The sequence below is a fragment of the Drosophila teissieri genome, chromosome 3L, assembly GCF_016746235.2.
Source record: "Drosophila teissieri strain GT53w chromosome 3L, Prin_Dtei_1.1, whole genome shotgun sequence".
Lineage (NCBI taxonomy): Eukaryota > Metazoa > Arthropoda > Insecta > Diptera > Drosophilidae > Drosophila > Drosophila teissieri.
Genome location: NC_053031.1, coordinates 17,576,153 through 17,604,139, shown reverse-complemented (window position 1 = coordinate 17,604,139; position 27,987 = coordinate 17,576,153). Strand labels below are relative to the sequence as shown.

The following is a 27,987-nucleotide window of genomic DNA, read 5'->3' as shown; positions in this document are numbered from 1 at the left end:
GAAGCGATCATACATTGGCTCCTCCTGCTGCCAAGATGCACAAAATGCGTTCGAGTTTTGGAAAACCTACCAGGGAAGTTAGCAATTCTACTGTCAATTATTGGAGGAATCCCAGGTGCGCAAATTATCGTATTCCGAGCCTGGACGAAGGACCTTTTCAGCATAACGACCAACTTATAGTAAAAAACTAACCACTCCTTGAAGACGATTTTCCATTCTTAGGCTGTGACATCGAGCAGTCCAATAGCCAAGTTTTCAAGGTCGAGGTAACAGACGAAGTACACCATGGATCGGAAAATAGAGGACGTGCCAATGATAGACTACATCCATGCCCGCATTGCCCGAAGAGTTTTTGGATTAATTCAGCACTTAAGCAGCACCTGCGAGCTCACACAGAAGATCGACCGTTCCAGTGCTCCCATTGCTCAGACTTTTAAAAGTGCATAACATCTTTCATGACATTTTGCCATTCACACAGAAAAATGTCCGTTGTTCCAGAGCGCCCCCTCTGCTCTTCAAATTTCACACTGCCTGCCAATCTTAAGAGGCATTTGACAATCCACACAGGCGAACACCCTTCAAGTGCTCCCAATGTCCAAAGGCTTTTACCAAAAATACCCATCTTCGAGTTCACTTGTGGAGCCACACATCAGAGTGGCCGTTCACTATGCATGCACTAAGTGCTCTAAAAGGTTTTTCACGAATACTCAGCTGCGTAACCACCTAAAAACCCACAAGGATGACAGTTCTAAATCGCTTTTGAAATGTCTTATTTCATGACTCGGAACTTTTGACCAAGTCGAATAGGCGCGATTTCGTCACCCGGAATTTGTAACGTTACTGATACGATCACTAAGCTAAAAATTTTTTGTTATAAAATAATGTTGTCTATTGAATAAACAACCTTAAGCGCCTTTAGATAGTTCTTTAAGTTCTTTATTGTGGTTCAAACATAAAGGAAATACAATGCCCCTTAGATCAATTTACATTTATATTTCAGATTGTATTATGATATTTGGAAAGGCAAGAGTTTATTATTGCTCATTAATTATTGGCTTTATCTTGGTAATCAAGTTTAAAATATTAACAAAATTATTTTCAAAAGTTATTATTTACATAAAGGATTAATTTAAATTTTCCAGCCCTTCGATATCTTAATAATCGATAAAGATTCGATTGCCCCCACCGCTATAACGACCCGACTACAATTGCCATCTCTAAAAAAAAGCGAAAATCATCTTGGAGGTCTGCAGAAAACATTTTAGATTGTAAATAACTATCTGAAGAATGGCCAACGTGGAAGCGCTTTACAAGGAACTGATCGCCGAGTGGGCGAAGCGGCCACCAAACACCGTTAAATGCGGACAGCTGCTGGATCAACTGAAAGTAGCCCTCGTGAAGCTGGCCTTCCTGCCGACGGACGGAAACGACGCCCAGAGCTCCAAGAAGCAACTGATCCTGGCCAGGAGCGTGCTTGAGGTGGCCGTCGAGCACAGCGTGCTCAGCAAGGACCTGCTTGCCTTTGAGCGCTACATGGCGCAGTTGAAGTGCTACTACTATGACTACGCCAAGATCATTGGCGAATCGGAGAGCAAGTATAAACTGCTCGGGCTGAATCTGCTCTACCTCTTGTCCGGCAACCGGGTCTCCGACTTTCACACGGAACTGGAGCTGCTCTCCGTGGACGTCATTCAGCACAATCAGTTCATTCGGCCCATTCTGTCCCTCGAGCAGTATATCATGGAGGGACGTTACAACAAGATCTTCCAGGCCAAGTCGACTGTCCCCGTCGAGGTGTATAGCTACTTTATGGATCTGCTCATTGAAACGGTACGCGATGAGATTGGTGCCTGCATCGAGAAGTCCTACGACAAGATCTCCGCCAAGGATGCCGCCAAGCGGCTCAACCTTCGCGTCCCCGACGAGATCAAGGCCTTCGGCGAGAAGCGCCAATGGAAACTAGAGCCTAGCGGCACCTACAGCTTCACGGACCGCAGCGTCAAGCCCAAGGAGCTTCTGCCCTCCGAGGAACTGGCCGAGCAAGTGCTCAGCTACGCCCGCGACCTCGAGATGATAGTTTAAGTCTTCAGCAGCCTTTAATGATCGACAGAGTAATGTTAAGAAAACAGTTCTAACGCGCTGGATACCACAATTTTTATAATAATATGTAACTATATTGAAAACAAACAGAAATTAAAGCTAAATCTCCTAATCCAGTAGTATTTTATTTTTGCAAGCCTAGCAACAGTTTGAAACCAACGTTTCACAACCAACTATTTTATACATCTTTCTGTGTTAATGTAACTGCCAAAAAAAAGCATTTAATAAATTTGTTCAATTGTCAAATTATTTTCCCCACTTCTAGATCACGATATTTCAAAAATCCTGTGACTTTCTCTAAAGTCACAACTGTTACCCAGTGTGACCGTTTCTGAGAGCCTTAAAATAGGTCGTAGTTGAAACCTGTGCGACGGCCACACTAGCGCGAACGACCGTAAAAATTTTCGCTCTGCGATTATTTGTAAAGAATTGCTTAAAAAGCAAATAGAAGAAATTATAGCATAATCCACGCCATGGCTTGTAACGCTAGCAAGACGTCGCTCCTGCGCGCTATCGCCGTAAGTCTCGACTTAACCAACAAATAGTTACGGCAGCGAATCTTCCCAACGGAAGGCTCGTGTTACGTAAAACACCCGAAGTTGCCATCTAAACAATGTCGAATGTAACAAGAATTATTACAATTTCGTACCGTTTTCCGGCAGAAACGAGGCTACGCCACCTGCCCCCGCCCCGTCGGCGACCTGTCCGCCGTGAACGTCAAGGTACTGGAGAACAAACTAGTGGTTGCCACCGCCGATGCCACTCTTCCCGTTTCGCGCGTGTCTTTGGTGCTGGGGTGAGTCCACGGAGCAGTAGCCAAGAGCTTGGAGTATCCTTACCTCGATCAATTGCAGAGCCGGTTCCCGAAACGAGGCCTACGACACCCAGGGAGCCTCGCACCTGCTCCGTTTGGCCGGAGGGCTGAGCACCCAGAATTCGTCCGCCTTCGCCATCGCCCGCAACATTCAGCAGGTGGGCGGTACCCTGACCACATGGGGCGATCGCGAGGTCGTCGGCTACACGGTGACCACCACAGCAGACAACGCCGAGACCGGACTGCGCTACCTGCAGGACCTGCTGCAGCCAGCCTTCAAGCCCTGGGAGTTGGTCGACAATGCCAAAACAGTGGTCAACCAGCTGAACGCCGTCTCCACGGAGGTAAGCCCACAATCGAGATTCTTAAGCGCCCATACAATCATCATTGCTCTAGCAAAGTTTTAGCTCCTAGAAAATCCAAATCCATCCAAATAACTTTGAATAACTCCTATATCCTTTACAGCAACGCGCCATTGAGCTGGTTCACAAGGCGGCCTTCCGCAACGGCCTGGGAAACTCGATCTACTCGCCCCGCTTCCAGCTTGGCAAGCTGTCCTCCGAGAGCCTGCTGCACTACGTGGCCCAGACATTCGCCGCCGGCCGTGCCGCTGTCGTGGGCGTGGGAATCGACAACAACACCCTGGCAGGCTTCGCACAGACCCTGCAGTTCCCCAGCGGCGGCGGCAAGGCTGCCTCCGCTAACTGGTATGGTGGAGATGCCCGTAAGGACACTTCTGGCCACCGTGCGGTCGTCGCCATTGCTGGACAGGGCGGTGCCGCATCGAACCACAAGGAAGCGTTGGCCTTCGCCATCCTGGAGCAGGCGCTCGGCGCAAAGGCCGCCACCAAGCGCGGCACTTCTGCTGGACTCTTTGGCGAGGCTGTCAACTGCGCCGGCGGCGTCGGAGCCTCTGTCAAGGCTGTGAACGCCAGCTACTCGGACGCCGGACTGTTCGGTTTCGTGGTCTCCGCCGACTCCAAGGACATTGGCAAGACCGTGGAGTTCCTGGTGCGTGGTCTGAAGTCTGCTTCGGTGTCGGAGAAGGATGTGGCCCGAGGCAAGGCTCTGCTGAAGGCGAGCATCGTCTCCCGGTACTCGTCGGACGGTGGTCTGATTAAGGAGATCGGTCGCCAGGCGGCGCTCACCCGGAACGTGCTGGAGGCAGACGCCCTGCTCAGCGCCATCGATGGCATCTCGCAGTCGCAGGTCCAGGAGGCGGCCAAGAAGGTGGGCAGCTCCAAGCTGGCCGTCGGCGCTATCGGCAACCTGGCGAACGTGCCCTTCGCCTCCGATTTGGCTTAAGTATATAAACACCTGTACATCTGTTAACCGTAATGTAACGACTAAATAAACCTGATCAAGGGGAACGATCCGCGAAAGTAAATACTTACAAATCCTACTTTAATTGGTGTATACATAAATAATCAAACTTTGGGTTAACGACAGATAGACATTCCACGCAAGTCACACTATAAACCAATAAAACAACTGGAATGGTTCGTAGCAACTAGACGAAGACCACGACGATGATGGCGACGAACAAGGCAATGATGACGAGCCAATAGCCCCAAGTGCTGTCTCGCCGGTTGACCTGTCCAATGCTCTGTGTTTCCCGCTGCACACCTGTTTCCACGCGGTCCATGGCATTAGCCAAGTTGTCAAGGATATCTGCAAGGAAAAAGGGATAAGCATTGACAGCGAAGGGATTTGGGCACACCCACTGTTCTGGTCCTCCACCTCGTTACCCAGCTGTGTGGCCAGTTGGCGCTGTCTGGACAATGTGGCTGATAGCACCTCGAGTCCTTCGTTCTGCTGCGCCAGCATCTCGGTCTTTCTCTGCTTCAAGGCCTCCACATCCAAGGCGGTGTTTCGCGGGGGATTGCTTTGACCCGGCAAGAGATCCTGATCCTGCCAAGCAGAACCGGATGCCGCCAGGACATTGGAGCAGGTGCTGTTTGCGAACTTCTCACGGATCTCTCGCAGCTGCGAGGTGAGTCTGTCCCAGTCGATGCGCCGCTGCTGCAGCTCTTCCTCGGGGCTCGTCTCCCAGGTGATGGCGTTGTCCAGCACCACCTTGAGGTGCTTCACGTCCTTGGCCAGCTGCTCTATTCCGGTCTGTATGCTGCTAGTCAGTTGGACGTACGAGCTCGCCTTCTGATTGAGCTGCTGACGCTGGTTGAGGTACACCAGGAGCTGATGGCGCAGTCGCTCGCAGCCCTCGTACTCGATGTCCCAGGAATCGTGATCCACCAACGCCATTTTTATGAGTAATTATCAAAAACAGAAAACTACGCCTCGAGGAACCCACACAACAAACACAATACCACAGCAACAGCTGATAACTGATAGCTGCTGGCAAATAAGTAAGCGCGAGTACGGTCACACTATTCGTAAGGAGTAAACAAATTGGATTAAAATCATTTTGATATCAGCCGAAATACACCAAATTATGCGAGAGGGCCAGGAGATAAACTATGCGAGAGGACTTGGAGAAGAAATATGAAGATTTGGCTGCAACCAAACAGCGGAGTTACTACAAACTCTTCCAAGGAACATTTTAGAAAGCATGGTTTAAAATTCCCTACCTACAGATACTATTACGTATTAGAAAATAACACATATAAACCATTATACTTTTAACAAAAAAAACGTTACAAATAAGAACATATATATAACATATGATTTCATGTAAATCTTTCCAACTTTAAGACTTTCGCAATTGCCACTTACGCCAGGCAGTCAATTAATTCCACGACATTTTGAAGGAATAGCTCAGGAAGAGCTGCAGATACTTTTAAGAAATATCTAAATGCTTTATTAATATATATTGTGAACTAGTGTGAACTATTTACAGCTGGAATATAATAATTCAAGCTGGTCACTCGAAATGATGTGAAGTATGATTATTTGGCCCTTTATTCCTGAAACTACTCTCAAAAATTAGGAAATGTTTTCCAAATTGCTTCCAATTCTGATTCTGCACAGTGGTCGAAGGACGTATTCCTTGTGCTCGAAAATCTACTCCATTCCCACACATAATCACACCCTAACTGGCCACATTTTAAAGGTTCCAAACCTACATTCGCAGGAAAGATGTTATGGCACCCATATTGTTATCCGGCATACAAGGGACCGATTTTACACCGACATTAATGAGATCCGAGCTGAATTGCAGTACACCATCAGGGACGGGGTGATGACCATCAGGAGCACCAACGTCCCGAAGGAGTTGGGCGGACATGGCATTGGGAAGCTACTGGCCAAGGCGGCACTGGACTACGCACTGCTCAACGGGCAATTCATTGTTATCAAGTGCCGGTTTGTCCAGTACTACATCGACAAATATGAGCCGCAATACGCCGAGTACATACTGAAATAGGCAATCCAACCCAGCGATCCAAAATTGTCAGAGCAAACAAACTAAACGAATACAAATAAATCCCCTGCACATACATATTTATGTCTGCTTTCAGATTGGTTAATTTCTTTGAAAAATCACATGAGATATATTTTGAATTGGTTTGGCTCCATTTATTTTTAGACGATCATTTAAAAATTACCAAATCAAAAGGGAACAGGTTATATTTAATGACGAAATTAAATGAAGTAATGGTAGTTTTCTTCATTAAAGCTATTTTGTTTAGCTTATAAAAACAATTTGCATGGACCTTCAGCACGTTGTTTTCGAAGTTAAAACAAGATAGAACGCTATAGTCGGATTCCCCGACTATCTGATATTCGTTACTCAGCTTGTGAAAGTGCGAAGAGAAATTACAACACTGACCGTTTTTGCCGGTTTGTGGGCGCTAAAGTGGGCGTGGCAAAACGATTTTTGGTATATAGAGTTAAATTTACAAGATGAACAAAAATGTGAAAAAATTCCACATTTTTCTAAAGTATGGGTGTGGCAGTTCTTGGCGGTTTGGGGGCGTAAGCGTGGGCGTGGCAAAAAGTTTTTCTGCAGATCAATAGAAATTGACAATACTAATAAGAAAATGAAAAGTATCAAAACATTTTTCAAAAGTGTGGGCGTGGCGAAAAGTTTTTCTGCAGATCGATAGAAATTTACAATACTAATAAGAAAATGGAAAAATATCAAAACATTTTTTAAAAATGTGGGCGTGGCAGTTTTGGGCGGTTTGTGGGCGTGGCAACATGAATCGACAAACTTGCGCTGGGTCTATGTCTCTGGAGTCTGTATGCTTATTCTCAACTTTCTAGCATTTATAGTTCCTGAGATCTCGACGTTCATACGGACGGACAGACAGACGGACAGACGGACATGGTCAGATCGACTCGGCTATTGATCCTGATCAAGTATATATACTTTATATGGTCGGAAACGCTTCCTTCTCCCTGTTACATACTTTTCAACGAATCTAGTATACCTTTTTACTCTACGAGTAACGGGTATAAATATGTAAGCTAGTTTTCCCAACATTTTATAAATTTAAATTTTGTTATGTTCAAAAAGGGTTACAATTTTTAGATCTCTATGCTCTGAATATATTAAGCATAAGATAGGTAAGCTGTTAGGTAAATTATTACATTTTTGGTACACGCGCTCCATTTTTTTAGGGAAACGATAAAAAACTAAAAAAATAATTCAACTTTCCAAATTAAGCAGTGTGACCATCCCGAATTCAGCAAATGCGCTTGCCGGACTGCTGCCACCCCCACACATACGATAGCTGGGACCGGCCCGGCGCGGTGAACAAAGTCACTATATCGATATGGTGACACAATTCACCCACACATGCATGCATTGGGTTACGATAGTTGTGACTTAAAGTGGCAAAATCACTGGTTTAGAATGAGCGGTATTTATGAATATATCGGAAATCGGCTGCCAGAAACTGTAAAAAGAGTAAGGAATAGTTTTACTTGACTCATATTATTTAGCATTAGCGGTAAAACACCTACTATTTTCTTGAAAACCACAAAGGTAATATTAGTAAAGACGCTACTGCTCGTGACAAGCCGCCAAAGCTGTGACAAGTTACGGTGAAATAATCGCACCTAGTAACAGGTACGCAACTATCGCCCATCCCTAACTCACACGTACACACAATTTATTTAGTCGTGATTTCTATTTTATTTGTTTCAAATTACAACCAAAAAGGAAACAAATCGCGACTAAAAGCCGCTGGCCACAATGCCGAGTGCCTGTTTAACCGTGCGCGAGCATTCCCTTTAATCGGAATCGAGCGCGTCCCCCGTTTTGTGCGTTTTCCGCGCGGGAGTGGGAGATCGGAAAATCCGCAGCAGGGCAAGCCATCGGTCCGCAGCAAAATAGGAATATATAGGATATAGTAACGTAGTTCCGCACACAATCGGGGGGCCAGCATGGAGCGGCGCGTGAAGTTGAAGACGATCAATCCGCACATCACGTGCAAGATCTGCGGGGGCTACTTCATCGATGCCACCACGGTGACGGAGTGTCTGCACACATGTGAGTTGGTCCGGCATGGAACACCACCTGCCCAATAACGCCAGTGTTGCTACCCTTACAGTTTGCAAGAGTTGCCTGGTAAAGCACCTGGAGGAGAAGAAGACCTGCCCCACCTGCGACAACATCATCCACCAGTCCCATCCCCTGCAATACATCAGCTTCGATCGCACCATGCAGGACATTGTGTACAAACTGGTGCCGAAACTGCAAGAAGGTTGGTTAGAGCGTGTGTTTTCGTTTCTTCTTCTCACTCTTACCTCCAACACGAACCATTCCAGATGAATCGCGCAGGGAGCGGGACTTCTACAAGAGCAGGAACATGCCGTGCCCCAAGGACATCACGCAGAACCACGAGGATGACAACGAGAAGGTGATGGACGCCCACGCCGAGTCCGACTTCCATCGTCTGGACGAGCAAGTGAACGTGTGCCTGGAGTGCATTAGCAATAACTTCAAGAACCTGCAGAGGCGCTTCATTCGCTGCAGCTCGCAGGCGACGATAACGCACCTCAAAAAGCTGGTGGCCAAGAAGATCCTCAACGGCATTGAAAAGTACAGAGAGGTGAGCTATTTAGCTTCCGAAACAATAACTTCTGAAGTGAAAGTTAAGCCCGTCAGGGTTTATTTACTTGTACGCACATACTATGTGCTAACCACACACACATTGTATCTTTCAGATCGACATTCTGTGCAACGAGGAGCTGCTCGGCAAGGATCACACGCTAAAGTTCGTCTACGTGACGCGTTGGCGCTTCCGGGATCCGCCGCTGCGGCTGCAGTTTCGTCCACGGGTCGAGCTCTAACCACTGTTTTAGTATAATGCCACAACAAATGATCTATTTTTATAATTTATTGACAAAGCGTAAATATCGTAATTAGGAGAGTCGCTAGTGTTAGTCCCCGAAACCATGAGTGTATGTGTAAATGTGCATGTATAAAGTCGTAAGTATATGGTTATCCCTCCTAGTATTAAGTAACTTCCTCTTCCTAACTCGTGTGCCCCTTTTGTTGCCGCCGTCTTTGCTGCATTTGCTCATGATTTAATCAAAGTTCTCCGTTTGCAATATTTTATGTTCTCCTCCTTTAGTTTGAAATATATATGTATTTATTATTTTAATGTACAAAACACACGAATGTAAATAAATTTGTAATTATGTCGAATGGCGTCTGTTTAATATGGGGGGCGCCACGCGTTTCTGTAGCCAAACCGCGGAGCTCCCATGAACGGCTGTCGCTGGCGAAATCTGTAGTGGGCACGTGGAAATGGCGGGGCAGGTGGAAACGACGGAGGATGTGGTAGCCGTTGGTATCCATATCTTTGCTGCATGGCAGACATCCCCTGCAAATGGGTTTAAATTATATTTATAAAAAGCTTATTAATGTCTCGTATAAGTAATAAAACTACTAACGTAGAAATCTTGGGGTGGCACTTGCAAATAGTAGTTGATGATCTTTGGGGGCGGATTATACCGATGAGGACTCCTTTGGCGTCGCCTCCTTTCACTGCTGCGACTTCGGCTGCGATTGCGGCTCCTAGAGCGATGACGATGCCTTCTGTCGGAAGACTTGGATCTGGAGCGAGTGCGTCTAGAGGATCTGGGCGATCTTTGGCGCAGCCTTCTCACCCGATCCTGTTCCCGAACCTCGTCCGCAAAATAGGGAACCTTGTGCTCCTTCTTTTTGCTGTCCCTCTCGCTTCTTCGCCCATGGTGTTCTCTTTCTCGCCGGGATCGCGACCTGGTGCCATGCGAATCTACGTGAAAAGAGAGGGGTTAGTCACTCCATCCAAGCCATCGTGTTTGGCGCATCTTCGGAGGTGGAATCCACATAATGCGCAGTAAAAAGTCCCATTGTCCAAGCTTCTTTGTCTGTCTGCTCGTCCAGCGTTCATTTTCATCCATTTCACATTTCACACAATATGACACTAGAAAAAAAACAACAAAAAGATGGCACTTGATCAGATTCTGATCAGATCGGATATACTATATAGTGGGTACCTCGATGATCGGATCCACAACTGCTGTCGGCGTCCATTTTCATCGGAAAATGCTGGGAATGAAATAATGCACTTTCCTCGGTGTGACCGTATTCGGCTTGCACCAAATGTGCCCGCCCACTCACTTTTCGATGACCTATCGCTGCAAAACGTTAATTTTTAAATATTTGAGAGCAACATATACAAATTTAAATATTGAGAATCACTACTACACTTCTTTATTTTTATTCAATCAAGATGAAGCTTTTAAGAACGAGCGAATATTTTAACTTTAAAGATTTTCGTTTTCCTTACAATACTCTACAAACACAGTTTCATTTCATAAGTACACGAGAATACAATGCGATTTTTGTTTTAGCTACTGAAACACAAACATATGGAAAACGCAATTAGCAGGCACAAATAAACCAATTTTAAAACTTAAAACTAAGCGGCACATTAATGCGCTCGTTCTCCATGGAGACCACGATGAGCGGCTCCTTTTCGAGCAAATCCCGCCTGGGTGAGCGGAGCAGGCGCACATCGATCTCCGCCTGGCCGCCATCCGGAGAAACGTAGCACTCGCTGGGACTGATTCGCACCAGATCCGGGACACTGCAGGTGACCTCGATGAGCTGCCTGGAGCAGAAGCTGTTAGTTACGGCCAAAGTGGCCAGTGGTGATCCGCCGGCTCCGAATTCCAGCGAAGCGGGCTGCACAGACCAATTCCGCTCGACGGGCATCAAAGTGGTGGTGTCCGCCTCCAATAGCTCATCCACAGGCTCCAATAGGTTGCTCTGCGTTGGCGTCGGCGAATTGGCCATACATATGGTCCGGAATAACACGGTTTCATCGGCCTCCGGAAGGAACATTAGCGAGCTCTCCGACGATTCATCAAAATCCCGATTGAGGGTAAGCGCAACATCAATAATCCGCACTACGGTGACCAAATCCAGGATGAACTCGGGTGGTTCGTTGAGCTGGCCAATGTTGCGTACTGGCTGCTCATCCGGAAATTGGCCCCAAATGCTGTCCAGCATCGGTGATGTGAGCTTCTCCCGCTGTCGACTGCTCATCCTTTGGACCAAGCTGCGCATACGCTGTCTGTTGGGCTCGTCTCCGCAGAAAATCCGCATATTTGCCAGGGTCAGCACCGGCGCAGTCTTCTTAAGTATGTTCTTTAAGTCCTCGCGATTCGGTCGGAAAAGTATCTGCACGCAGCGTTCGCTATTTGGCGGCAATATCATGCGGCTTGGACGCACTTCGAAGGCCTCGCTTAGACGCAGTTTCATGAGCACGGTCGAGTCCACTGAAATACCCACAAAAGCGGTAAGAGGGCCCTTGTTGTGAAACTTGAGACTCGCAGTAAGAGGACCAGCGGATAGCTCGCATACATCACCGATGGTAAGGAAACTGGCGCCCACCGGTCCTTTTAGCAGACCCTGTATGGTGATGGACGCACTGCCGCCGTAGCCGTACAACGGGATCTCCAGGCCCGCCTGGTTGCTGTTATGCGCTCCTGCCGGTGCATAAAAAGACAAGGCTCCGATGGCCGCTCCACAGACAGTGGGACAGAAGTTAATCACCACCGACCGGCATTCCATGGCTTGCAGTGTGATGGTGCTGCTACCGGAGTCAACCAGCTGGAAACCGGGTCCCTGGATGCCAAGCCGAATGACGAGGCGTTTGTCCGCTGTGTTTTTCACCTGCATGGACTTACGGACATCTGTACGCAGTTTTGTGCTGCCCCAACAGAGGGTCGTGTGAGTCACCTTTAAGGGCAGCAGCTTCCCATCGCGATGACTGAACTCACTGGAGTTCGAGCAGCGCGAAATACTGCGCGGTGCTGTAATAGAACTGGATCCTAGTCCACGTCTTCCGCTTGCTGCGAATCCGCTGGTGGAACTGGCCTCACTTCCCGCGGGCGAGGAGTTCGCCTTGCGTGCTACTCCACTCATGAGCTGCCTGCGGTCGGAACTAGTTGTGCTGTCTAGCAGCGGCGAAGAGAGACAGCTTCTTGGGGAGGACAAGGGTGATAGGTTTTTGGCGAGGTTCGGTGAAATGCCAAAATCACGTTCTGTGGAAGAGGCCACAGCAACGTCACATCCATCCAAGCGAGTGCTGCTTAAGGATGAGGGTTTGCGCGGAATCATTCCCACTGTGGAGATCGATACCCTCTTCTTGTTCACTGGCGTCTTGTCCTCGTCCTCGTTTTCATCCTCGGTGCAGGTTAGTGGACGTATTCCGTCGCTACTGGACGGACTTGCAGATCTTGGCGAAACCTTAGTACGTCTCACTCTGCGGTTAGGCTCCTTCACCGGCGTCGAGGGCCACTCATCGATGTCAGCCTCGGCCTCCGTCTCCACGGGATCGGTGTCCGCACGGCTAATGGTAATTTGCGGGTGGTCCGCCAGCGGACTGAGCGGCTTGCGCGAGATGCTCTGCTGCAAATGACGGAAATCCGTCGAGTTTAGCACAGAGTCCGTGAAACTCATAGTGTCCGTAAGCTTGTTGGAGCCGCACAATGTGCGCTCCGCTTGGGAGTTGCTGCTCTGGTTCTCCTTGTTTTCTCCATCATCATTATTAGTGCCACGACCATGCTCCCACAAGTGGTTGACCACCTCTACAGTGGATGTATCCGAGTTCAGATCTATGTCCCTAAGCGCCTTGTCGATTGCGGAGAGACTTAGGATCTCGGAGCTCGATGGCGGACGCTTGGTCTCTTTCACCGCCACACCATTGTTGCCCTTCAGAACTGTCTGAATCCGATCCTGCTGCATTTTTCGCATGAGATTGCGTCCAAGATTTGAGCCAGTCATGGCATCCGCTTTGGTGTAGGTTTTGTTGTCTGGCTGCGGAGTTTTCTCGCCAACTGAATCCAGGGTCGCGTTAGTTTGAGGTTCCAATAGCGGTTGAGTGGATCGGGAGCGATTCGGGCTGCCGTTGCTCACAATGTTCCATATATTTTCCGATCGCGTCTGGAAGTAGTTGCCCAGCGAGAAGTCTGGATCACCAGCCAAGACAGAACTGTGAACGAAAAGTTGGAATTATTATTAAATTCAGAATTGTAATTTGAAGACTATATTTTGTTGCATACTTGGACACCGAGGTTTCTATTTCGGATGATGGCGGCGGTGCGGCGATCTTCTGCATCGCCTGTGTGCTCAACGTGGCCGTCGGCATGGCTGTAAACTCCTGCGCCCAGGAGATTTCACCCAGCACCAGTTTGGACTGCATTAGCTCGGCGGGAGCGAAACTCTCATCCTGACCTTCCGCCGCCAACGAGGCAGAGCCGAAGGAGAATCCCCCACCGCCGTTAAGACTTAGATCACTCATGTCTGCAGTGCGCGGTAAGCTGCGTGAGCAGTTGAACGAATCTGTGAGGCTACTGGAGTTGGCTCGTGATAAGTGATAGCTGGCTTCCACCTGGCTGGCATCCTGTAGCTTCTTCTCCAACAGACGAGCCTTCTCAACGAAGGAGGACTTTAGGATTTCGGCCACAGACAGGGATGGCTTCTCCCTGCGGCGCTGTTTTCCAGCCTGGCAGAGTGTGGATCTGCCGGTGATCTCCGCAGGCTCAAAAGAGATGTTAGTGCCCTTGGTGGCGGGCGTGACCAAAGCAAAGGAGCCGCTGCTGTTAAGATCAATGGTTTCGTCCGTCACCAGCTCCGAGATGTTTGTAGTGGAGCGCATCTGGTGGGCAGTGCTCTTTGCTTGGCTGGGACGCGATGGTCGGGGTTTTTCCAGTGTCTCCAGCGCACGCAGTCGCTCTTCCCGGAGCCGCTCGTGGACGGCGGAGGAGTCCCGACCAGCGCCGCTCCTCCTTGCACTTTTGCTGAAGCTGGACAGGTCGCCAAAGACTGCAAGAAATCTGGATTACTCGCTGCTTCGGAAGATTTCCGGCGTACCCCGCCTGCTTACCCTTTAGATTATCCATGTTCAGGATGCCCAGCGAGTTCTGGTCCATGTAGCTGCCATTTCCCTGGCTTCCACCGCTTCTATCCATTTCGCTTCGTCCCTTTACAGTTAGTGCGAACGCGTAAACAAGAAAAGGCGCGTCTTTTAGTTCGAAAATGGACGTCGATAAATGATAACAGATCCAGGGCTGCACACACGTGTCGAGGCGGCCTTTGTTAAGTTGTCCGCTCAAATGTCGGAAATTCAAATATTTTACGAGTTTTAGTTTATAACACTTTGGGAAGCGCACAGATCAACACACTCAACAAGAAACAAAAAACATATTTGAAAGAAAAATGTTAACACAAGTGACCAATTAACTGCGTAAAAAATCATATTTCGTTAAAAACTCGTAAAAGCGCTATGATAACCGCCAATTTCAAACAAAAGTGTAAAATAAGCTGGCGATAAACTGTAAGCTGTAAGAACAAGAGCAAAACGTGCAACGCCAACGTGCCTCCAGCCCTGGTCGTATTTTCGCCAATTCTCCCCGGCTTCCCACTTCTCCATTCCGTTCGTGCGAATTCGTGCTGTAATTTGTACCGAATTGTGTTGGATATCCTCGTGGGCACAAACAGTAACTCCTCAAAAATGGAGGCAGCTATTCTGGACATAATCAACGGGATCCTGGGCATGGACACGGAGCGGATTCGTCAGGTGAGCAGAGCGGGCCAAACGACAATCCGGCGATGAAAAGGAGGTTATCCTGGGCGCCCTTGGCTGTCTTCCATGTATCCATTCCGTTCAGACCATTCCATTTCGGTCTGACCGCGTGGCTGCATCGACATTCCCAATATACATGTGTATATATGTACGCCACATGAACACAGTGGTTTTTAATTCGGCATGTGCACATTCCTATACGTGCAAATGTTTATAAAGCACAGTGGGTCGCATCTTATTAGTACTCGACAAAAAACTCGTAAACTAAAAATGTAACTAATAGTTTCTATATAAGCAGAGTAAATTTATTGGAATTCTGGAAATACATATATTATTAACATATAATTTGTATTCAACTCGTTCATATTCCATTACGAGTATTAGTTCTTTTTCAAAAATGTGTGGGCAGTACGTCATTGAAACGCTGCACGTTGCTCACATGGACGCTCCCTAATTGGAAAATTATTTATGTTGATAGTATGCTACCATACGGCCATAAAAATTCCTAATTAAGTTTCTTTTCTTCCGCTTTCTTAGTCAACAGCCAAGATGATGAAGGCCTACGAGAATCCCGATTCTCTGCTGGTTCTCACCCAGATTGTGATGTCGGACAGGGCGGTCCAGGAGCGGCATGTCGCCGCCGTGCTCCTCAAGAAGCGGATCAGCAAGTTGCGCCACTGGCAGTTGGTTCCCGCCGAGCATCAGGCAGCGTGAGTTCACAGGTCACCTTTTAATAACGACACACTAATAGATGTATGTATTTTTACCGATTAGAATTAAAACGAACATGCTTCAGGTCCTCATTGCGGTGAAGGAAAAGACAGTGAAGGGCACAGTGGCCCAGATAATTGGATCACTGGTGCGCCACGAGGCGGAAAAGGAACACTCCTGGATGGAGGAAATACTGAAGTTTATTTACGAACGTTGCAGCAGTCCCGATCCAACAGAAAGCGAGCGGGGCAGCTCCATTTTTACCACGCTCATGGACGCTGCTCCCGATCAGTTTTCGAACCACATGGATACTATCTTCCCGCTGTTCGCCGGCGTTCTAGTAACCGCCGAGGCGAACGGTGACATGGCCACACCCACCGTGTTCAACGTGCTGGCGGGTACGTGCTACCTCCTGCCCTTCGTCAGCGGACATAGTGGAGCTGAGCAGATTGTGGTTAAGGCTGTACCGCTAATTCTCAAGGCCCTAGGCGCCTTCGCCGAAAAGGGGGATAGTCAGGAGTTCATGGGTGCTTTTGATATCATAGACGCCATGGGCGAGTATGTGCCCCATTTACTGACCGGCAATGTGAAGCTGATTTTGGAGTTTTGTCTGGTGATTGCGAGCAACCAGCAGCTCGAGGATTCGATTCGAGTTCAGGTGATTACCTTTGTGGGCAGCCTAATGCGCCTGAAGAAGAAGGTTATTATGAAGCAGAAGCTGCTGGAGCCCACACTAGCGGTTATGTTCGAAGTGATGTGCCAGGACCCACTTGATGACGGTTGTAACTGCTCCTTTCTATTTCCGTTCCCATGTTTGCTAATCCTATCCATATTCTAGACGATGATTACTTTTCGTCGGAGAGCTCGAATAGCCCGTCCAATGCAGCTACGCAGACTCTGGACTTGATGGCTCTCCACATGGCGCCGGAGAAGTTTATTCCGCCACTACTGCAGCTGCTGGAGCCTGCGTTGCAGAGCCCGCAACCCGTGCTTCGTCGTTCCTCTTTTATTTGCATGGGCGTTATTGCCGAGGGCTGCTCTGAGGCCATTGGAAACAAGTATCTGGAGGTCATGCTGAATATCGTCAAAGCTGGAATTTTTGACTCTGTTATGTTGGTGCGGGTCGCCGCATTCTTCGCCCTCGGACAGTTTTCCGAGTATCTTCAGCCGACAATCTGCAAGTTTGCTCCCCAGATTCTTCCCGTGCTTTTCGACTATCTGAGCCAGCTAGTAATGGAACTCAAGGTAGGTAATCACTGCGGCCATCTTTGACCAACCTGGAATCTGTGTATTTTACATTCTTGTTTATTTGTTTGTGCTGCTTCTAAAGGCTGGCCATAACAGCAACGGGCCGAATCTCGATTCCGTTCCTGCCAAAGATTCCATAATGTACTTAGACAAGATACAGATCAAGCGCAGATCGCTCATCGCCAAATATAGGGTGCTTTTTCGTTTTCTTACTTTTTACTTTCTACTTAATTGCACATAAAACACCTCAAGTTGTGAATTAGTTTGCCAATTTTGATTACATTCAGAGATCTGTTGTAGATATCTCATCGTCATTGGTTTATTTAACTTATCAGCATATGTTAAATGTTCATTGACTCGTTTCTTAATTGTAATTTGAATGAGTTATGAGTTCGTCTCTTCAAATTGGTCGGAATATCACCGAGCCAAAAAGGGGTTCTTTCCACGCAACAAATAGTTTTTTGGGGACTGCATTTCCTTCTGCACGAAAACCCAACACATTGTGTGGCAAAACACACTAAATGTATTTTCTTGCAGATTGGTACGCCGGAACCGAAACACATGGATCGTATGTTCTATGCCTTGGAGACCTTTTGCGAGAATCTGGAGGAGGACATCGTTCCCCATTTACCCACACTGATGGATCGGTAAGGCTAGACTATACATATGTAAATATGAGTTCACAGTCTGATAATCTTATTGTGCAGCCTGTTTGGGGTTCTGGAACCTCAGAACTCGTATCGAATGCGTGAAATGGGTTTGTCGGCCATAGCAGCGGTCTCAACCGCAGCTAAGGTACACCTGATGCCATATTTCCCCAGGATCATGAGCATACTACAGGGCTGTCTGGTGAAGGAGTGCCCAAAGGAAATGCAAAGTCTGCGCATCCAAGCTATCGACACTCTGGCCGCGCTCTGTCGCGAAGTGGGCAAGGATAATATTATTCCGCTTGCCGACGATACAATGAATTTCTGTCTGATGATGCTGGAAGATGGTCCGGACGATCCTGAGTTCCGTAGGAGCATCTACAACCTGATGTCCTCCCTGTCATCGGTTGTCAACGAGAGCATGGCCACTGTGTTCCCCAAGTTCATTGATCGCATAATGGAGTCTGTGATTTCTTCGGAGGACGTGTTGCCACATGTGTCGGACATAGCGGAGGATGATTTGATCCTGGATACGACCGATGTAGAGATTGATTTAGAGCAAACTGACGACGAAGACGACCAAGACGGCTACCAGGTGGAGAATGATTACGTCATTGAGAAGGAGGAGGCTATTATGGCACTTAGGGAGTTTGCTGCACACACGGGCGCCGCCTTTGCACCCTATTTGCAGTCTGCATTCGAGAACGTCTACAAGATGATTGATCATCCGCAGGGCGACGTCCGTAAGGCGTGCATTGACGCCATATGCGGATTCATTGTGGCTCTCTACAAGTTGGAAGATGCCGCCGGCTTGAAGCGCGCCTGCGAGATTGCCATTCCAAAGTTTGCACATATGATGCGCACAGACGACGAGGTTGGGGTCGTACTCCATCTGCTTGACGTACTCGGCGATGTCTTCAAGGATGTCCAGTTGCAGGCAATAAACAACCAGGAGCACGCCGAACTAATTTTCGGGTGCATCCGGGACGTCTTCACAAATAAGATGGCCTGTCAGTTTAACGAGGAGAGCGGCGGTGGAGATGAGGAGGATTCGGAGGAAAGCGAGAACGACGAGATGCTGTTCGAAAATGCTGCCAATCTGTTCCCCTTGTTTGGCTTGGCCCTTCAGCCGGAGTTGTTCTCTCTTTATTTCGGACGCCTTTACCAATTTTATGTTCAAAGGCTGGTAAGTTTTCAACGAAATACCAAAGATGTAGCAAAGAAGAGTGGTCTTAATCCTATGGGCATACTGGAATTCAATTATTTTCCTTTCAGGCGAAGGCAAAGGAGCGCGATATTCCAGAACATCGGGCTTACATCTATGGCGCACTGGCTGACTCCTTCAAGGCGCTGAAGGGATGCTCTGCTACTTACTTTGACGCCCTGTGCCCCCTTTTTATCACCGGGACCAAGGATTCTGATGCCAAATCGCGACAGAACTCCTATTATGCACTAGGCGAACTGGTCATCCATTCCGAGGAAAAATCATTCGAGTGGGTGTCCCAAGAGCGGCAATGAACTTTTCTGGCAGAATATAATTTTGATATATTTGTTTTTTTCATCCACAGGTCGTATCCGGCAATTCTGCAAGCCCTTTCAGAAGCAATTGTCAGGGAGTCCCAGCCCGCCGCCTTGGACAACATTTGCGGAGCAGTTGCTCGCCTCATAGTTACCAACCCGGACTCAGTGCCGCTTGCTCAGGTGCTGCCCGTGCTGCTCAACCATTTGCCTCTTAAGGAGGACGTAGTGGAGAACGATATGATTCAGAAGGCGTTCCGCGTGCTATACTTGAAGGCTCGCCCCAGCATTGTTGCACATCTCGAGCAAATCCTGGTCATCACCATAGAGGCGATTTACAAGAAACAGATGCCTGACGATGAGACAACCGAAAGCGCGGTGGCCCTCATCAAAGAGATTCGCGCCAATTACCCGGAACAGTTTAACCAAGTATCAAACGCGAATCCGGAAGTGTTCAATTATGTGCAAACTCTGTAAGCCCACATATCCCAGCAAAAACCACCAAAAAGCTCTGCACACAACACACATCTGCACCTACTTGGCTAATGCCCAACGCCCTTCGCCCGCAGATTCATATATTGGAAGTGATGCAAGTGTCGCAAGGAAGCTTTTTTATACGAATAGGTTCGAAATAGTCTTAAATTTCAGTTGTGCTTCGGTGGAGTTTAATCATTCAAGATTAGCGATCTTTAAAATTGCGAGAAGTAGCTTTTCTACCGGCCGAAAAACAGCGGCAAATGTTTTCTAATTTATAACCACATCTAGTGAAACATGAATATGTATTGAAACAATAAAGAGATTACTTGTTTCCATTAAAAACATTGTTTTCATTTAAATCGTATAATTTCACTGAAACGCTCTTTTCTTCAATCGTCAGGCAGTTGATCCTAACTTATAGTTTTTGTGTAATCTCTACCAGTGTGCATTTCGTCTGATGACAACTTCCTGGACGATGTCTGCATGATTCGCGTGCAGCTTAAGATTAGAGTCGACGTCCGTCCAGCGCACATTGGTGGCATCGTCACCGGCCACTAGCTCCAATTGTCCCACTTGGCTTCCGTCTTCGTCGTGAAAGTTCAGCGCAGTGGTTTCCATCCAAGCGTTGTCCGTATTTCGAAAATCGTCTACGTAGCCTTGATATACCTGGACGCCGCCCGCTTGGAAAAACCGCTCCACCATGTTGGCCTTGTCCGTAAAATTCAATGCCTCCTCGGTGAACTCCCGCTTAAGAGTGGCACTTACATTTTCGCCGGGATCGACCATCCCCCCGGGAATGGCCCACAACTTGTTGTCGGACCGCTGTATGGCAACCATCTGTAAGATATTCCTGGCGGAAAGAGAGATGGAATTGACATTACCGCACTTGACGGGCAATTAAGCCAACTTACTTGCCGGTGGCCGGGTTGGCCACAATGGCTCCTTGGTCGTTCCGCTTCCAGCGCGTGACAATAGGATCTGCGGCATGATTGGGACCCCATCGGCCTAGTGACCCACGCCCGGTAAGTCCTGTACGCCCGATCGGATTCAGGGGCAGTCCATTCTGCACGTTGTAGGCACCGTGGAAGGACTCGCGGTTTACCTGGCCATCCAGCTGGTTCCACTGTGGCCGGAAGGTGTCGCTGGGCAGCGGAGGATCCGCCCACACCTGCCCGCCAATGTGTGGCGCCGTGTATGCCGGCGGGCAGTAGTCCGGGAACGGCTCCGACCAGACGACCTGTTCGTCGGACACTGGGTACCGGAGCACGGAGCTGCGTGGATACATATTGTTGCGGCACATCAGGTGCCGGAAAATGCCCGCCTTCACCATCGAGGACATCATCTGGGTGGAGTTTAGGGAGTTTTCCAAGATCAGTAGCAAAAAAAGCAGCGGCAGCAGTGTAAGCTCGAAACTCGTCATTGGACTGAATTCTCTGAGCAACAAACACAAATAAATGATTTTGTTTATGCACACCAGCGGTCATAAACTTAGTGCTGGGAATTAGTGTGCTGCATTTTGATAAGATAGGTAACAAAATGAATATGTTTAGTAAGAAGAAAGAAGAAGAAAAATATCGCACAGAATTATTCGAAATTTTCGATTTAAAAATTATGCTGAGAATTGAAAAGCAGATTGAGCGTTTTTCTAGTTTTCCAGACGCAGCCGTAAGCACTGCATTACTTGAAAACAATTTATTTATAGGACCGGCTGGTCACACTAGCTCGCATATTTTGAATCTCAAAGATTCGGTTTATTAAGATGTTTTGTGGTTTTGAGTAAATACAAAAATTTGAAGCCAACTAACTTAGAACGCCTGGTTTCCACCGAATGCCCCTAACCAAATGAGACGCCAACATTCTCGTCACAGGCTAATCCTGACGCAGCGTCAGAGTTCGAACTTCAATGCCATCCTTGGTGATGATGTTGATCAGCACAGAGTCGCCGGTGTAGATGTCGCGTTCAGCGGCCGAGATGAAGGTGTCGGAGGCAACGCTCACGGCCCGCTCCTTGGTCAACTTGATCTTGTCGGCGTCAGCCAAGTTCATGTTCTTGTGGCCAATCTGGTTGTCCAGCACCGGTTGCAGCAGCGTGCCGGCAGTGCCACCGGCGCGGTATGTAGCCTTTTCACAGTGACCAATGGGATCGTACGAGTAGACGACGCCCTTGCCCTCGTTGTCAATACCGGCCAGAATGTTCGACACGTAGTACGGGAAGAAGCGGCGATTGTACATGGCGATGGAGAGCATCTGGGCGACGGCCTCCGTGGTCATGGTGCGCAGATGGGTATGCTCGTAGCTCTGCATGCGCACCTTCATCGATCCGGTCAGCGAGAGGGTGTCCGCCCAGCAGCCTGTGGAACCCAGCACCGTCTGGGGAGACAGCTTGAAGAGTTTGCTCTGCGTTCGGGAGTGAATGTTGTAGCCACTGCTTAGGCGGGTGTCCGCTGCAATCACGGCGAAGTCATCTCCGGCGATGGCCACAATGGAGCTGCAAATGGAGAACACTCCGGTTAGGTGGAAACAATCAGCCGCATCGCTATTCCGCTGAGAAACGGCAACTCACCCGCCATTGGACTCGTAGGGCGAGAAGTCAGCATGCTTCATGCCGGGAACCTGGTAGTCCGGGAATTGCTCAAAGCCTAATCTGCTCATGTTTTGTGCTCAAATTTACCAATTAACTCGGCAAGTTAAAAAACGAACGAAATGATTTGCAAGTTTGCAAGCGGCTAATCAAAATCACAAAATCAGTGTGACCGTTGTTGAATAACGGACACAGCCTGCTTATTGACGTTATCGATAGGTATCGGTGATTTTTTTTAAATTGTTACTAGCAGGAAGTATATATTTATATACCTAAAAATGTAAATTTTACGTTATTAAAGAAAATAAAAGAATTCTTAATCTCAACTCTTTAGCTCTTATAGTTTCCGGGTAAAGATTAATTATTTCTTTTTACGAATTCCAAACGAAACTAGATTTGATTAAAATGTATATTTTAATGAACAGCTCGGTTACTTTCAACAATCTTTGGATAAAATAAGTGCAAATGCTTGATTTAAGCTATAGCGGCCAGGTTTTCAATACGTTCTCTTTGCAGTTGCCCCCGGTTCTTCTCGACCAACGCCTTGACGTCATAAAACCATTTACCTGCAGGAAAAAACATAATGTTCGTTCAAAAGTAAAACAAATACATAAAAGAAACTATTTACCGATGCTAGTGTTTTGCAGACAGTCCTTAAACGTCTGACATCCCTCCATGCTCGAAAGCACGCCGAAGACCGAGAGATCCGCCAAACTGGGCTGTTTTCCGCCCATGAATTTCGTATTCCTCTTGTTCAGCTCAGTGGTCCACTGGTCAAGGGCATCGTACATGTGGGATCGGACGTCGTTGGTAAGGGCGTGTCGGCGCTTTAGCATCTTAGCAATGGCCCACATGGCGGTGGCTCCACAGTATACCATCAGGTCGCGCTCCCATTTGGGGAAGTGAACGTCCCACTCGCCAGCTTGAGAGAACCACTCAAAAGTCTCTAGGGATTCGCCCATGGTTTGATAGCAGTTGGGCGATATCAGGTGCACCAGGTGGCTGTCGGCCCAGCTTCTCCACTTGCGATCGGTTCTAAAATTGGACACACGTAATCAAAATACTTGCTGGAGGGAATACATGATCCTGAGTAACTTACTCCTCCGTTTCCTTGGAAACCCCCTTGGGCGTGTGCTCTCGGTACATGAGGAAGTATTTATTTAATATGTCGTTCTTCTTTTTGCCATCATCGTCAAAAAAGGATGTGTGCGGATAGAATTGCGCCAGCTCGCCGATGTCAGTGCGCTTGTCCTGCAGGAAGGTGGCTATAAGGGATATAATGGCACTCGAGTCCACCATCTGAACGTATTTGCCGTCCTGCTGTCGGATGAGCACCATCGGCACCTTCTTCACCGAAGACCAGCGAATGTCTTGCCGCAGAACGGCATCCACTTCGACCACCGCATAGGAGATGCCCATGAAGTCGAGGAAGGCGCGTACCTTGCAGCAGAAGGGACACGTCTGGAACTGGAACAGCACAATGTCCAGACCGGACGTGTCCTTGGGGTTAACATAGCGCTTGGTTATCCGCACTCCAGCCGGAATCCCTCCCAGGCGCGTCGGCTTCGTCTCCTCATGCTCCTTGTGCGAACTGCCGTCCGTCCAGCGCTGGTACATTGTGTACACCGAACCGGTGGCCGCGCCCACTGTCGCCCCCAAAACTGCAAGCTTAAAAGTTCCGTTCGGCTTCTTCTTGCCTCCGCCGTTTTCCACCGCCACTGCAAACTGGCGGCGTGCAAATGCAACATCCGGATTCCGTCTACGGGCCAACAGGCGTAAGGCGCCGCTTCTACTTGTTGCCGGTAGGGGACGGACGCCTGCCAGAGCGGTGGCAGTAGCTAGCCGAAAACATGACATAATTCGCACCTTTGTTTTGACTTTTACTTAATATTATGCAAAAATTAGCGACTTATCAGCCGCGACTAGATGACCAGTGTGTAATAATACAAATAGTTATTTGGGTTCCAAAATATACCAAAGTTTAAAATATACCAAAAACGGTCACCTTGTAGAATGTGTTTGGGATGGGAGATCGATTGTTAATTTTTTTAATTACTGTTAGAGCATTTAACCTTGATTAAGTATAATCAACATAGTCGTTAAATAAAAGGAAATGAAATCATTTGGTGCCACACATATAGCGTTGCAAGATTGTATATACTTGTCGGTAAAGTCCTAAAAACTTCTGAGCCTGCACTATAAAGTGTTATCGATAGTTAGCACCAGAGCTGTTGGGAAGCAATACCATCTCTACAGAATACAAAAAACAAACTTTTTGTAGTTGTTTTTTTTTTGCAATCCTCGCGACTTTTGTTTATAAACAAAACCAGCGTAGCGATGTCTGCTTCTGCCGACAGTCTGGCCGCCGCCGCGTCCCTGGACAAGTACGGGGACGAAGACATCTTCAGCCTGATAATCCGCTACGGACTTTATGTGGGTGCCCTCTTCCAGTTCGTTTGCATTTCGGCCGCAGTGCTGATGGAGAATAACCCGGATGGCCATAGTAACCCGGAGACCGGCGAAGTGACGGAGCGGGAGGGCGAGCCGGTCCGGACACGTCTGCACAAGATCCGGAAGCTGGAGAAGAAGAAGCGACGATAGATGTAGCCATCCGTAATCCATAGCTAGCCTAAGTACTCTCGAATGCATTTATTAAGATAATTGTAATAAAAACCTAGTCTACAGTGGTTATAGTAGAAACATGAACCTGAACATCTCATTCATGCGTGCCCTAAAGCACGCTAATTATGGGGTCTAGTACTGACTTTTTATGGATAGGTACATACATATGAAAGGATTTCCTACTCTTGCAGGCACACCTTCAAACGTGATTTGGAATCTCATTTGCTTTCTGTGGCATTCCCTGTGCGTGAATCATCTCCCCAGCCCTTGATCGACGTTTTTTGGGTGAGGTTGCCGCCCTGGCACGATTTTTTGCACATGACTCAGGGGGGAAAGCTATACGCCCCCTGGGAAAACCACCACCCACAGTGGAAAAACTGCTGTTTAGTTTGGCTGTTATCTTTAATTTGGGAATAATATAAATTATAATAATCGTATAGTTATTATGCTGCTTGCAATGTTGTTGTTTCTTGTTTGTTTTACTTCCCTTTTAACTATGTACGTATGCATTTGTGTAGTGTGTATGTGTGTGTGTTGAATGCTTTCTCTCTCTCTCTTGCTCTTTCTATATATATATATCAGTATATATATAGTAGAGTCCATGCCGAAGGATGCACAGACAATTATCACTATGAATTATTATTAGTTTTATGCAGTATTTAGTTTTCGTTTTTTCATGAATTTTGCGTGGAATTACATTTTTAAGTCAAAACTCATTGTGAATCTTACGTTTTTGGGGTCGCAAAAGGGGCGTGGCAGGTCAAGGCGGTGAAGGGACATCTCGTTTCAAAAACGATCAAATTTCAAATACAACAACTAGTTAAATGGATATCGAAAATAGGTCTGGGTAGAAGGGGGATTAGCGGAGGATCGACGGATGGTAAATCATATCTGTGTAGCAAGATATAGGATCTGATCTAGGGTCAGAATGTCTAGATGTGGCTATGTTAAATTCGAAAGTCTCGGTACTGTTTTGTTTTTCGGCGTTACGCTATTTACTCGTACTTTTCCTTTTTTTGTTTTCTAATTCGCTTTATCGTTATTTATCATTATCATCAGTGTTGTTGTTGTTGTCTAAATTATTGTTTAGTTACTCACAAGTGTAGAGTCATCATCGTCACAAAATATAGTATATAATATATATTTGCTTTAACCCACACACAAAACATGTTCACATCCTGCTAACCCACCATCGCTCTCTCTGCTTCCGTATCGATCGCTTCTGGCTTCTGGCTACGGTCCTTTTGCCCCCGGGACGCTGGAGCTGGAGTTGGAGCTGAAGTTGGAGCCGAGGTGGAGGTCCAACTAAGCCTCGGGCAGCGGCTTCAGCTCCTTTATCTGCTTGATCAGATAGGCCTTCTCATCGTTGAACTGCTCGTCCTCGGAGCGATCCGTGTGGAAGTTGGTCAGAAAGTCGACCAGCTTTGTCTGGTTGCGCAGCAGGATATCCAGAATGGGCTTCGGCTTGTTGGGATTTGCCACGAACACCTTGAAGACGTGAAACGCCTCAAACTGAATGTTGCGCGACTTCTCCTTGAGCATGTTCATCATTAGCTTGAGGTTCTCCGGCTCGGATATGTAGCGCGTCATCACGGTGAAGTTGTGCCGGTCCAGCAGCAGTTCCCCAAGCAGCTTCAAGCTCTGACGCCGCGTCACATAGTTCTCCGAGTTAAGCAGGCGCTGGTAGTGCTGCGAGAAGAACTTGTCGTAGTTGGCGTCCAGGAACTCCGCGCACAGCAGCTTGTGGCGCGTGAGCAGCTCCTTGAACGTAGAGAAGGCATCGCTGGCAATGTCAAAGGTGGAAACCTCCACGTAGCGGAAGAACTTGAAGAACTCATCCGAGTGCAGCATGATCTTGGCCAGCGCCTCGTAACGGGCGCACTCTCTTAGCATGGTACCGGAGTTCAGGGCGATCTCCGGATGCGCATCCTCGTAACCGGCCATCAGAGTGAACAGGATCTCCGGCTTCGTGCATATATACTCGACGGTGGGCGAACGGGTGCCAATTTGGCGGCGCAGCACATTATTGAAAATGAGCGCCACATGCTTCTTGCCCTCGAAGTCGATGCGATGCAGGTTCTGGATGAGCAGCAGCAGCAGGTTGCTGTTGTACAGCTCCTGGGACAGCTGGGCCACCACATAGTCCGCCGGCGGCTCGGCATCGCTGCTCCCGTAGAGCATGTTTTTGATCGAGACCAGGTTCTTGCTGACGTCCTCCTGCGCCTTCTCCACCTTGCGGTCGCCCGCCTCCAGGGCGTTAATCGCCTCCTTCAGCGACTTGACCAGCTCTACTGGCGACTTCTGGGACTTCCCGAACAGTGGCATTTCGCTGTCTTTTCACTCGAAATAGGACTTGGACTTGTATATGGATTGGGATTGGCTGTGGATGTGGTTGTCGTTGTGGTTTAGTTGGCCTGTCGATGATGTCTCGTATCTTCTGCCGATTATGCTGCTGTTCAGGGCCCTTCGAGTGCTGGCTTTGTGGTCGTTCTGACAGTTGCCCAATTACCGACAGCGAAGACGCGGAAAACAATGCTTGGCAATATTATCACGGTGGAATATTCTATTATTATATATTATTTTTTTCTTGTCTTCTTCCAGGGATGAACAATTTCGATTGGCCGACGTTTCGATAGGCGGTCGGTTCGACAGGACTATCGCTTCGGTGGCGTGCAGTGTTGTAAAGGTTCGTTAACTAAACACGACACATAAATTCAATTTTAAATTAAGAAATGACCAATTCTTTTACATTTTTATAATTAGGTCCATTTTTTGTTATTTATTTTTAGTTTTATTTTTTATTAAAACTAAACTAAACTAAAAAATGTCCATATGAATACCCAATACATTAAACATGTTATAAGTTTGTCCCGCTAAAACAAGATAGTTTGAATTCTTTAAATATCGTTTTATTTCTCATTGAAGTACTTTGTTTTTGATCCGTTTTCGTTTTAGATATTATTCTTTAGCGCTTATCAGGCGCTTGGTGTATTATAGAAGTTACAGAAATATATTTGTGTATATAATGGGCAACTTTTCGCTTTCGCCTCGTCAGCTGTGTTGGCCCATTTTTCTTTTTTTTTTGACATTTTATCGATTCCGGGCCAAGGAAGAGGACTTTTGGGTTATAGGGAAAGGCATAAGTTTATTGTATGCACATCAATATTTGTAATTATATCTGTAGGTTCGACATATTATCGCAGGCTGCCCCTCGCCTGT

General features: G+C 47.6%; 13 protein-coding genes across 16 annotated transcripts; 6 read left to right on the top strand and 7 right to left on the bottom strand.

Annotated features, from left to right (window-relative positions):
- Positions 1-1,204: 1,204 nt before the first annotated feature.
- Positions 1,205-2,212, top strand: LOC122615514 (26S proteasome non-ATPase regulatory subunit 8). The gene has a single exon (XM_043790451.1). It carries the CDS (start codon positions 1,288-1,290, stop codon positions 2,080-2,082), a length of 795 nt encoding a protein of 264 aa, XP_043646386.1. The 5' UTR covers positions 1,205-1,287; the 3' UTR covers positions 2,083-2,212.
- Positions 2,213-2,449: 237 nt separating this feature from the next.
- On the top strand, positions 2,450-4,301 carry LOC122615513 (cytochrome b-c1 complex subunit 2, mitochondrial). Its single transcript, XM_043790450.1, has 4 exons — positions 2,450-2,618; positions 2,763-2,896; positions 2,955-3,258; positions 3,380-4,301. Exons 1-4 carry the CDS (start codon positions 2,574-2,576, stop codon positions 4,217-4,219), a joined length of 1,323 nt encoding a protein of 440 aa, XP_043646385.1. The 5' UTR covers positions 2,450-2,573; the 3' UTR covers positions 4,220-4,301.
- Positions 4,302-5,262, bottom strand: LOC122615515 (syntaxin-8). Its single transcript, XM_043790452.1, has 2 exons — positions 4,639-5,262; positions 4,302-4,585 (listed from the first exon to the last, which is right to left on the bottom strand). The coding sequence occupies exons 1-2, from the start codon at positions 5,174-5,176 to the stop codon at positions 4,425-4,427; spliced, it is 699 nt and encodes a 232-aa protein (XP_043646387.1). The 5' UTR covers positions 5,177-5,262; the 3' UTR covers positions 4,302-4,424.
- Positions 5,263-5,468: 206 nt separating this feature from the next.
- Positions 5,469-6,373, top strand: LOC122617456. 2 transcript variants are annotated; one of them, XM_043793319.1, is made up of 2 exons: positions 5,469-5,486; positions 6,006-6,373. In XM_043793319.1, the coding sequence occupies exons 1-2, from the start codon at positions 5,484-5,486 to the stop codon at positions 6,294-6,296; spliced, it is 294 nt and encodes a 97-aa protein (XP_043649254.1). In that variant the 5' UTR covers positions 5,469-5,483; the 3' UTR covers positions 6,297-6,373. The 2 variants fall into 2 exon arrangements, with proteins under 2 accessions (XP_043649254.1, XP_043649255.1); XM_043793320.1 differs by lacking the exon at positions 5,469-5,486 and adding an exon at positions 5,701-5,814.
- Positions 6,374-7,956: 1,583 nt separating this feature from the next.
- Positions 7,957-9,530, top strand: LOC122616428 (polycomb group RING finger protein 3). The gene is made up of 4 exons (XM_043791874.1): positions 7,957-8,369; positions 8,431-8,583; positions 8,648-8,931; positions 9,047-9,530. Exons 1-4 carry the CDS (start codon positions 8,264-8,266, stop codon positions 9,170-9,172), a joined length of 669 nt encoding a protein of 222 aa, XP_043647809.1. The 5' UTR covers positions 7,957-8,263; the 3' UTR covers positions 9,173-9,530.
- On the bottom strand, positions 9,526-10,501 carry LOC122616429 (female-specific protein transformer). Of its 2 annotated transcripts, XM_043791875.1 has the most exons (3): positions 10,367-10,455; positions 9,779-10,122; positions 9,526-9,708 (listed from the first exon to the last, which is right to left on the bottom strand). In XM_043791875.1, exons 1-3 carry the CDS (start codon positions 10,407-10,409, stop codon positions 9,541-9,543), a joined length of 555 nt encoding a protein of 184 aa, XP_043647810.1. In that variant the 5' UTR covers positions 10,410-10,455; the 3' UTR covers positions 9,526-9,540. The 2 variants fall into 2 exon arrangements, with proteins under 2 accessions (XP_043647810.1, XP_043647811.1); XM_043791876.1 differs by lacking the exon at positions 9,526-9,708 and having other exon boundaries at positions 9,982-10,293; positions 10,367-10,501.
- Positions 10,502-10,558: 57 nt separating this feature from the next.
- Positions 10,559-14,423, bottom strand: LOC122618404. Its single transcript, XM_043794822.1, has 3 exons — positions 14,266-14,423; positions 13,442-14,204; positions 10,559-13,371 (listed from the first exon to the last, which is right to left on the bottom strand). Exons 1-3 carry the CDS (start codon positions 14,348-14,350, stop codon positions 10,779-10,781), a joined length of 3,441 nt encoding a protein of 1,146 aa, XP_043650757.1. The 5' UTR covers positions 14,351-14,423; the 3' UTR covers positions 10,559-10,778.
- A 106-nt stretch (positions 14,424-14,529) lies between these two features.
- Positions 14,530-19,902, top strand: LOC122618405 (importin-4-like). Of its 2 annotated transcripts, XM_043794824.1 has the most exons (9): positions 14,530-14,958; positions 15,502-15,674; positions 15,739-16,454; positions 16,514-16,920; positions 17,461-17,570; positions 17,631-18,756; positions 18,846-19,063; positions 19,139-19,561; positions 19,658-19,902. In XM_043794824.1, the coding sequence occupies exons 1-9, from the start codon at positions 14,893-14,895 to the stop codon at positions 19,674-19,676; spliced, it is 3,258 nt and encodes a 1,085-aa protein (XP_043650759.1). In that variant the 5' UTR covers positions 14,530-14,892; the 3' UTR covers positions 19,677-19,902. The 2 variants fall into 2 exon arrangements, with proteins under 2 accessions (XP_043650759.1, XP_043650760.1); XM_043794825.1 differs by having other exon boundaries at positions 14,531-14,958; positions 19,139-19,902.
- On the bottom strand, positions 19,888-21,107 carry LOC122618406 (ADP-ribose pyrophosphatase, mitochondrial). The gene is made up of 2 exons (XM_043794826.1): positions 20,477-21,107; positions 19,888-20,415 (listed from the first exon to the last, which is right to left on the bottom strand). The coding sequence occupies exons 1-2, from the start codon at positions 20,983-20,985 to the stop codon at positions 20,001-20,003; spliced, it is 924 nt and encodes a 307-aa protein (XP_043650761.1). The 5' UTR covers positions 20,986-21,107; the 3' UTR covers positions 19,888-20,000.
- A 96-nt stretch (positions 21,108-21,203) lies between these two features.
- LOC122618407 (proteasome subunit beta type-1) lies at positions 21,204-22,324 on the bottom strand. Its single transcript, XM_043794827.1, has 2 exons — positions 22,129-22,324; positions 21,204-22,053 (listed from the first exon to the last, which is right to left on the bottom strand). The coding sequence occupies exons 1-2, from the start codon at positions 22,215-22,217 to the stop codon at positions 21,435-21,437; spliced, it is 708 nt and encodes a 235-aa protein (XP_043650762.1). The 5' UTR covers positions 22,218-22,324; the 3' UTR covers positions 21,204-21,434.
- Positions 22,325-22,541: 217 nt separating this feature from the next.
- LOC122617118 (prostaglandin E synthase 2) lies at positions 22,542-24,093 on the bottom strand. The gene is made up of 3 exons (XM_043792826.1): positions 23,246-24,093; positions 22,775-23,181; positions 22,542-22,712 (listed from the first exon to the last, which is right to left on the bottom strand). Exons 1-3 carry the CDS (start codon positions 24,001-24,003, stop codon positions 22,621-22,623), a joined length of 1,257 nt encoding a protein of 418 aa, XP_043648761.1. The 5' UTR covers positions 24,004-24,093; the 3' UTR covers positions 22,542-22,620.
- Positions 24,094-24,355: 262 nt separating this feature from the next.
- LOC122617624 (protein anon-73B1) lies at positions 24,356-24,852 on the top strand. The gene has a single exon (XM_043793549.1). The coding sequence runs from the start codon at positions 24,484-24,486 to the stop codon at positions 24,745-24,747; it is 264 nt and encodes an 87-aa protein (XP_043649484.1). The 5' UTR covers positions 24,356-24,483; the 3' UTR covers positions 24,748-24,852.
- A 299-nt stretch (positions 24,853-25,151) lies between these two features.
- Positions 25,152-27,398, bottom strand: LOC122616330 (protein Mo25). Its single transcript, XM_043791744.1, has one exon. The coding sequence runs from the start codon at positions 27,091-27,093 to the stop codon at positions 26,074-26,076; it is 1,020 nt and encodes a 339-aa protein (XP_043647679.1). The 5' UTR covers positions 27,094-27,398; the 3' UTR covers positions 25,152-26,073.
- Between the last annotated feature and the right edge of the window lie 589 nt (positions 27,399-27,987).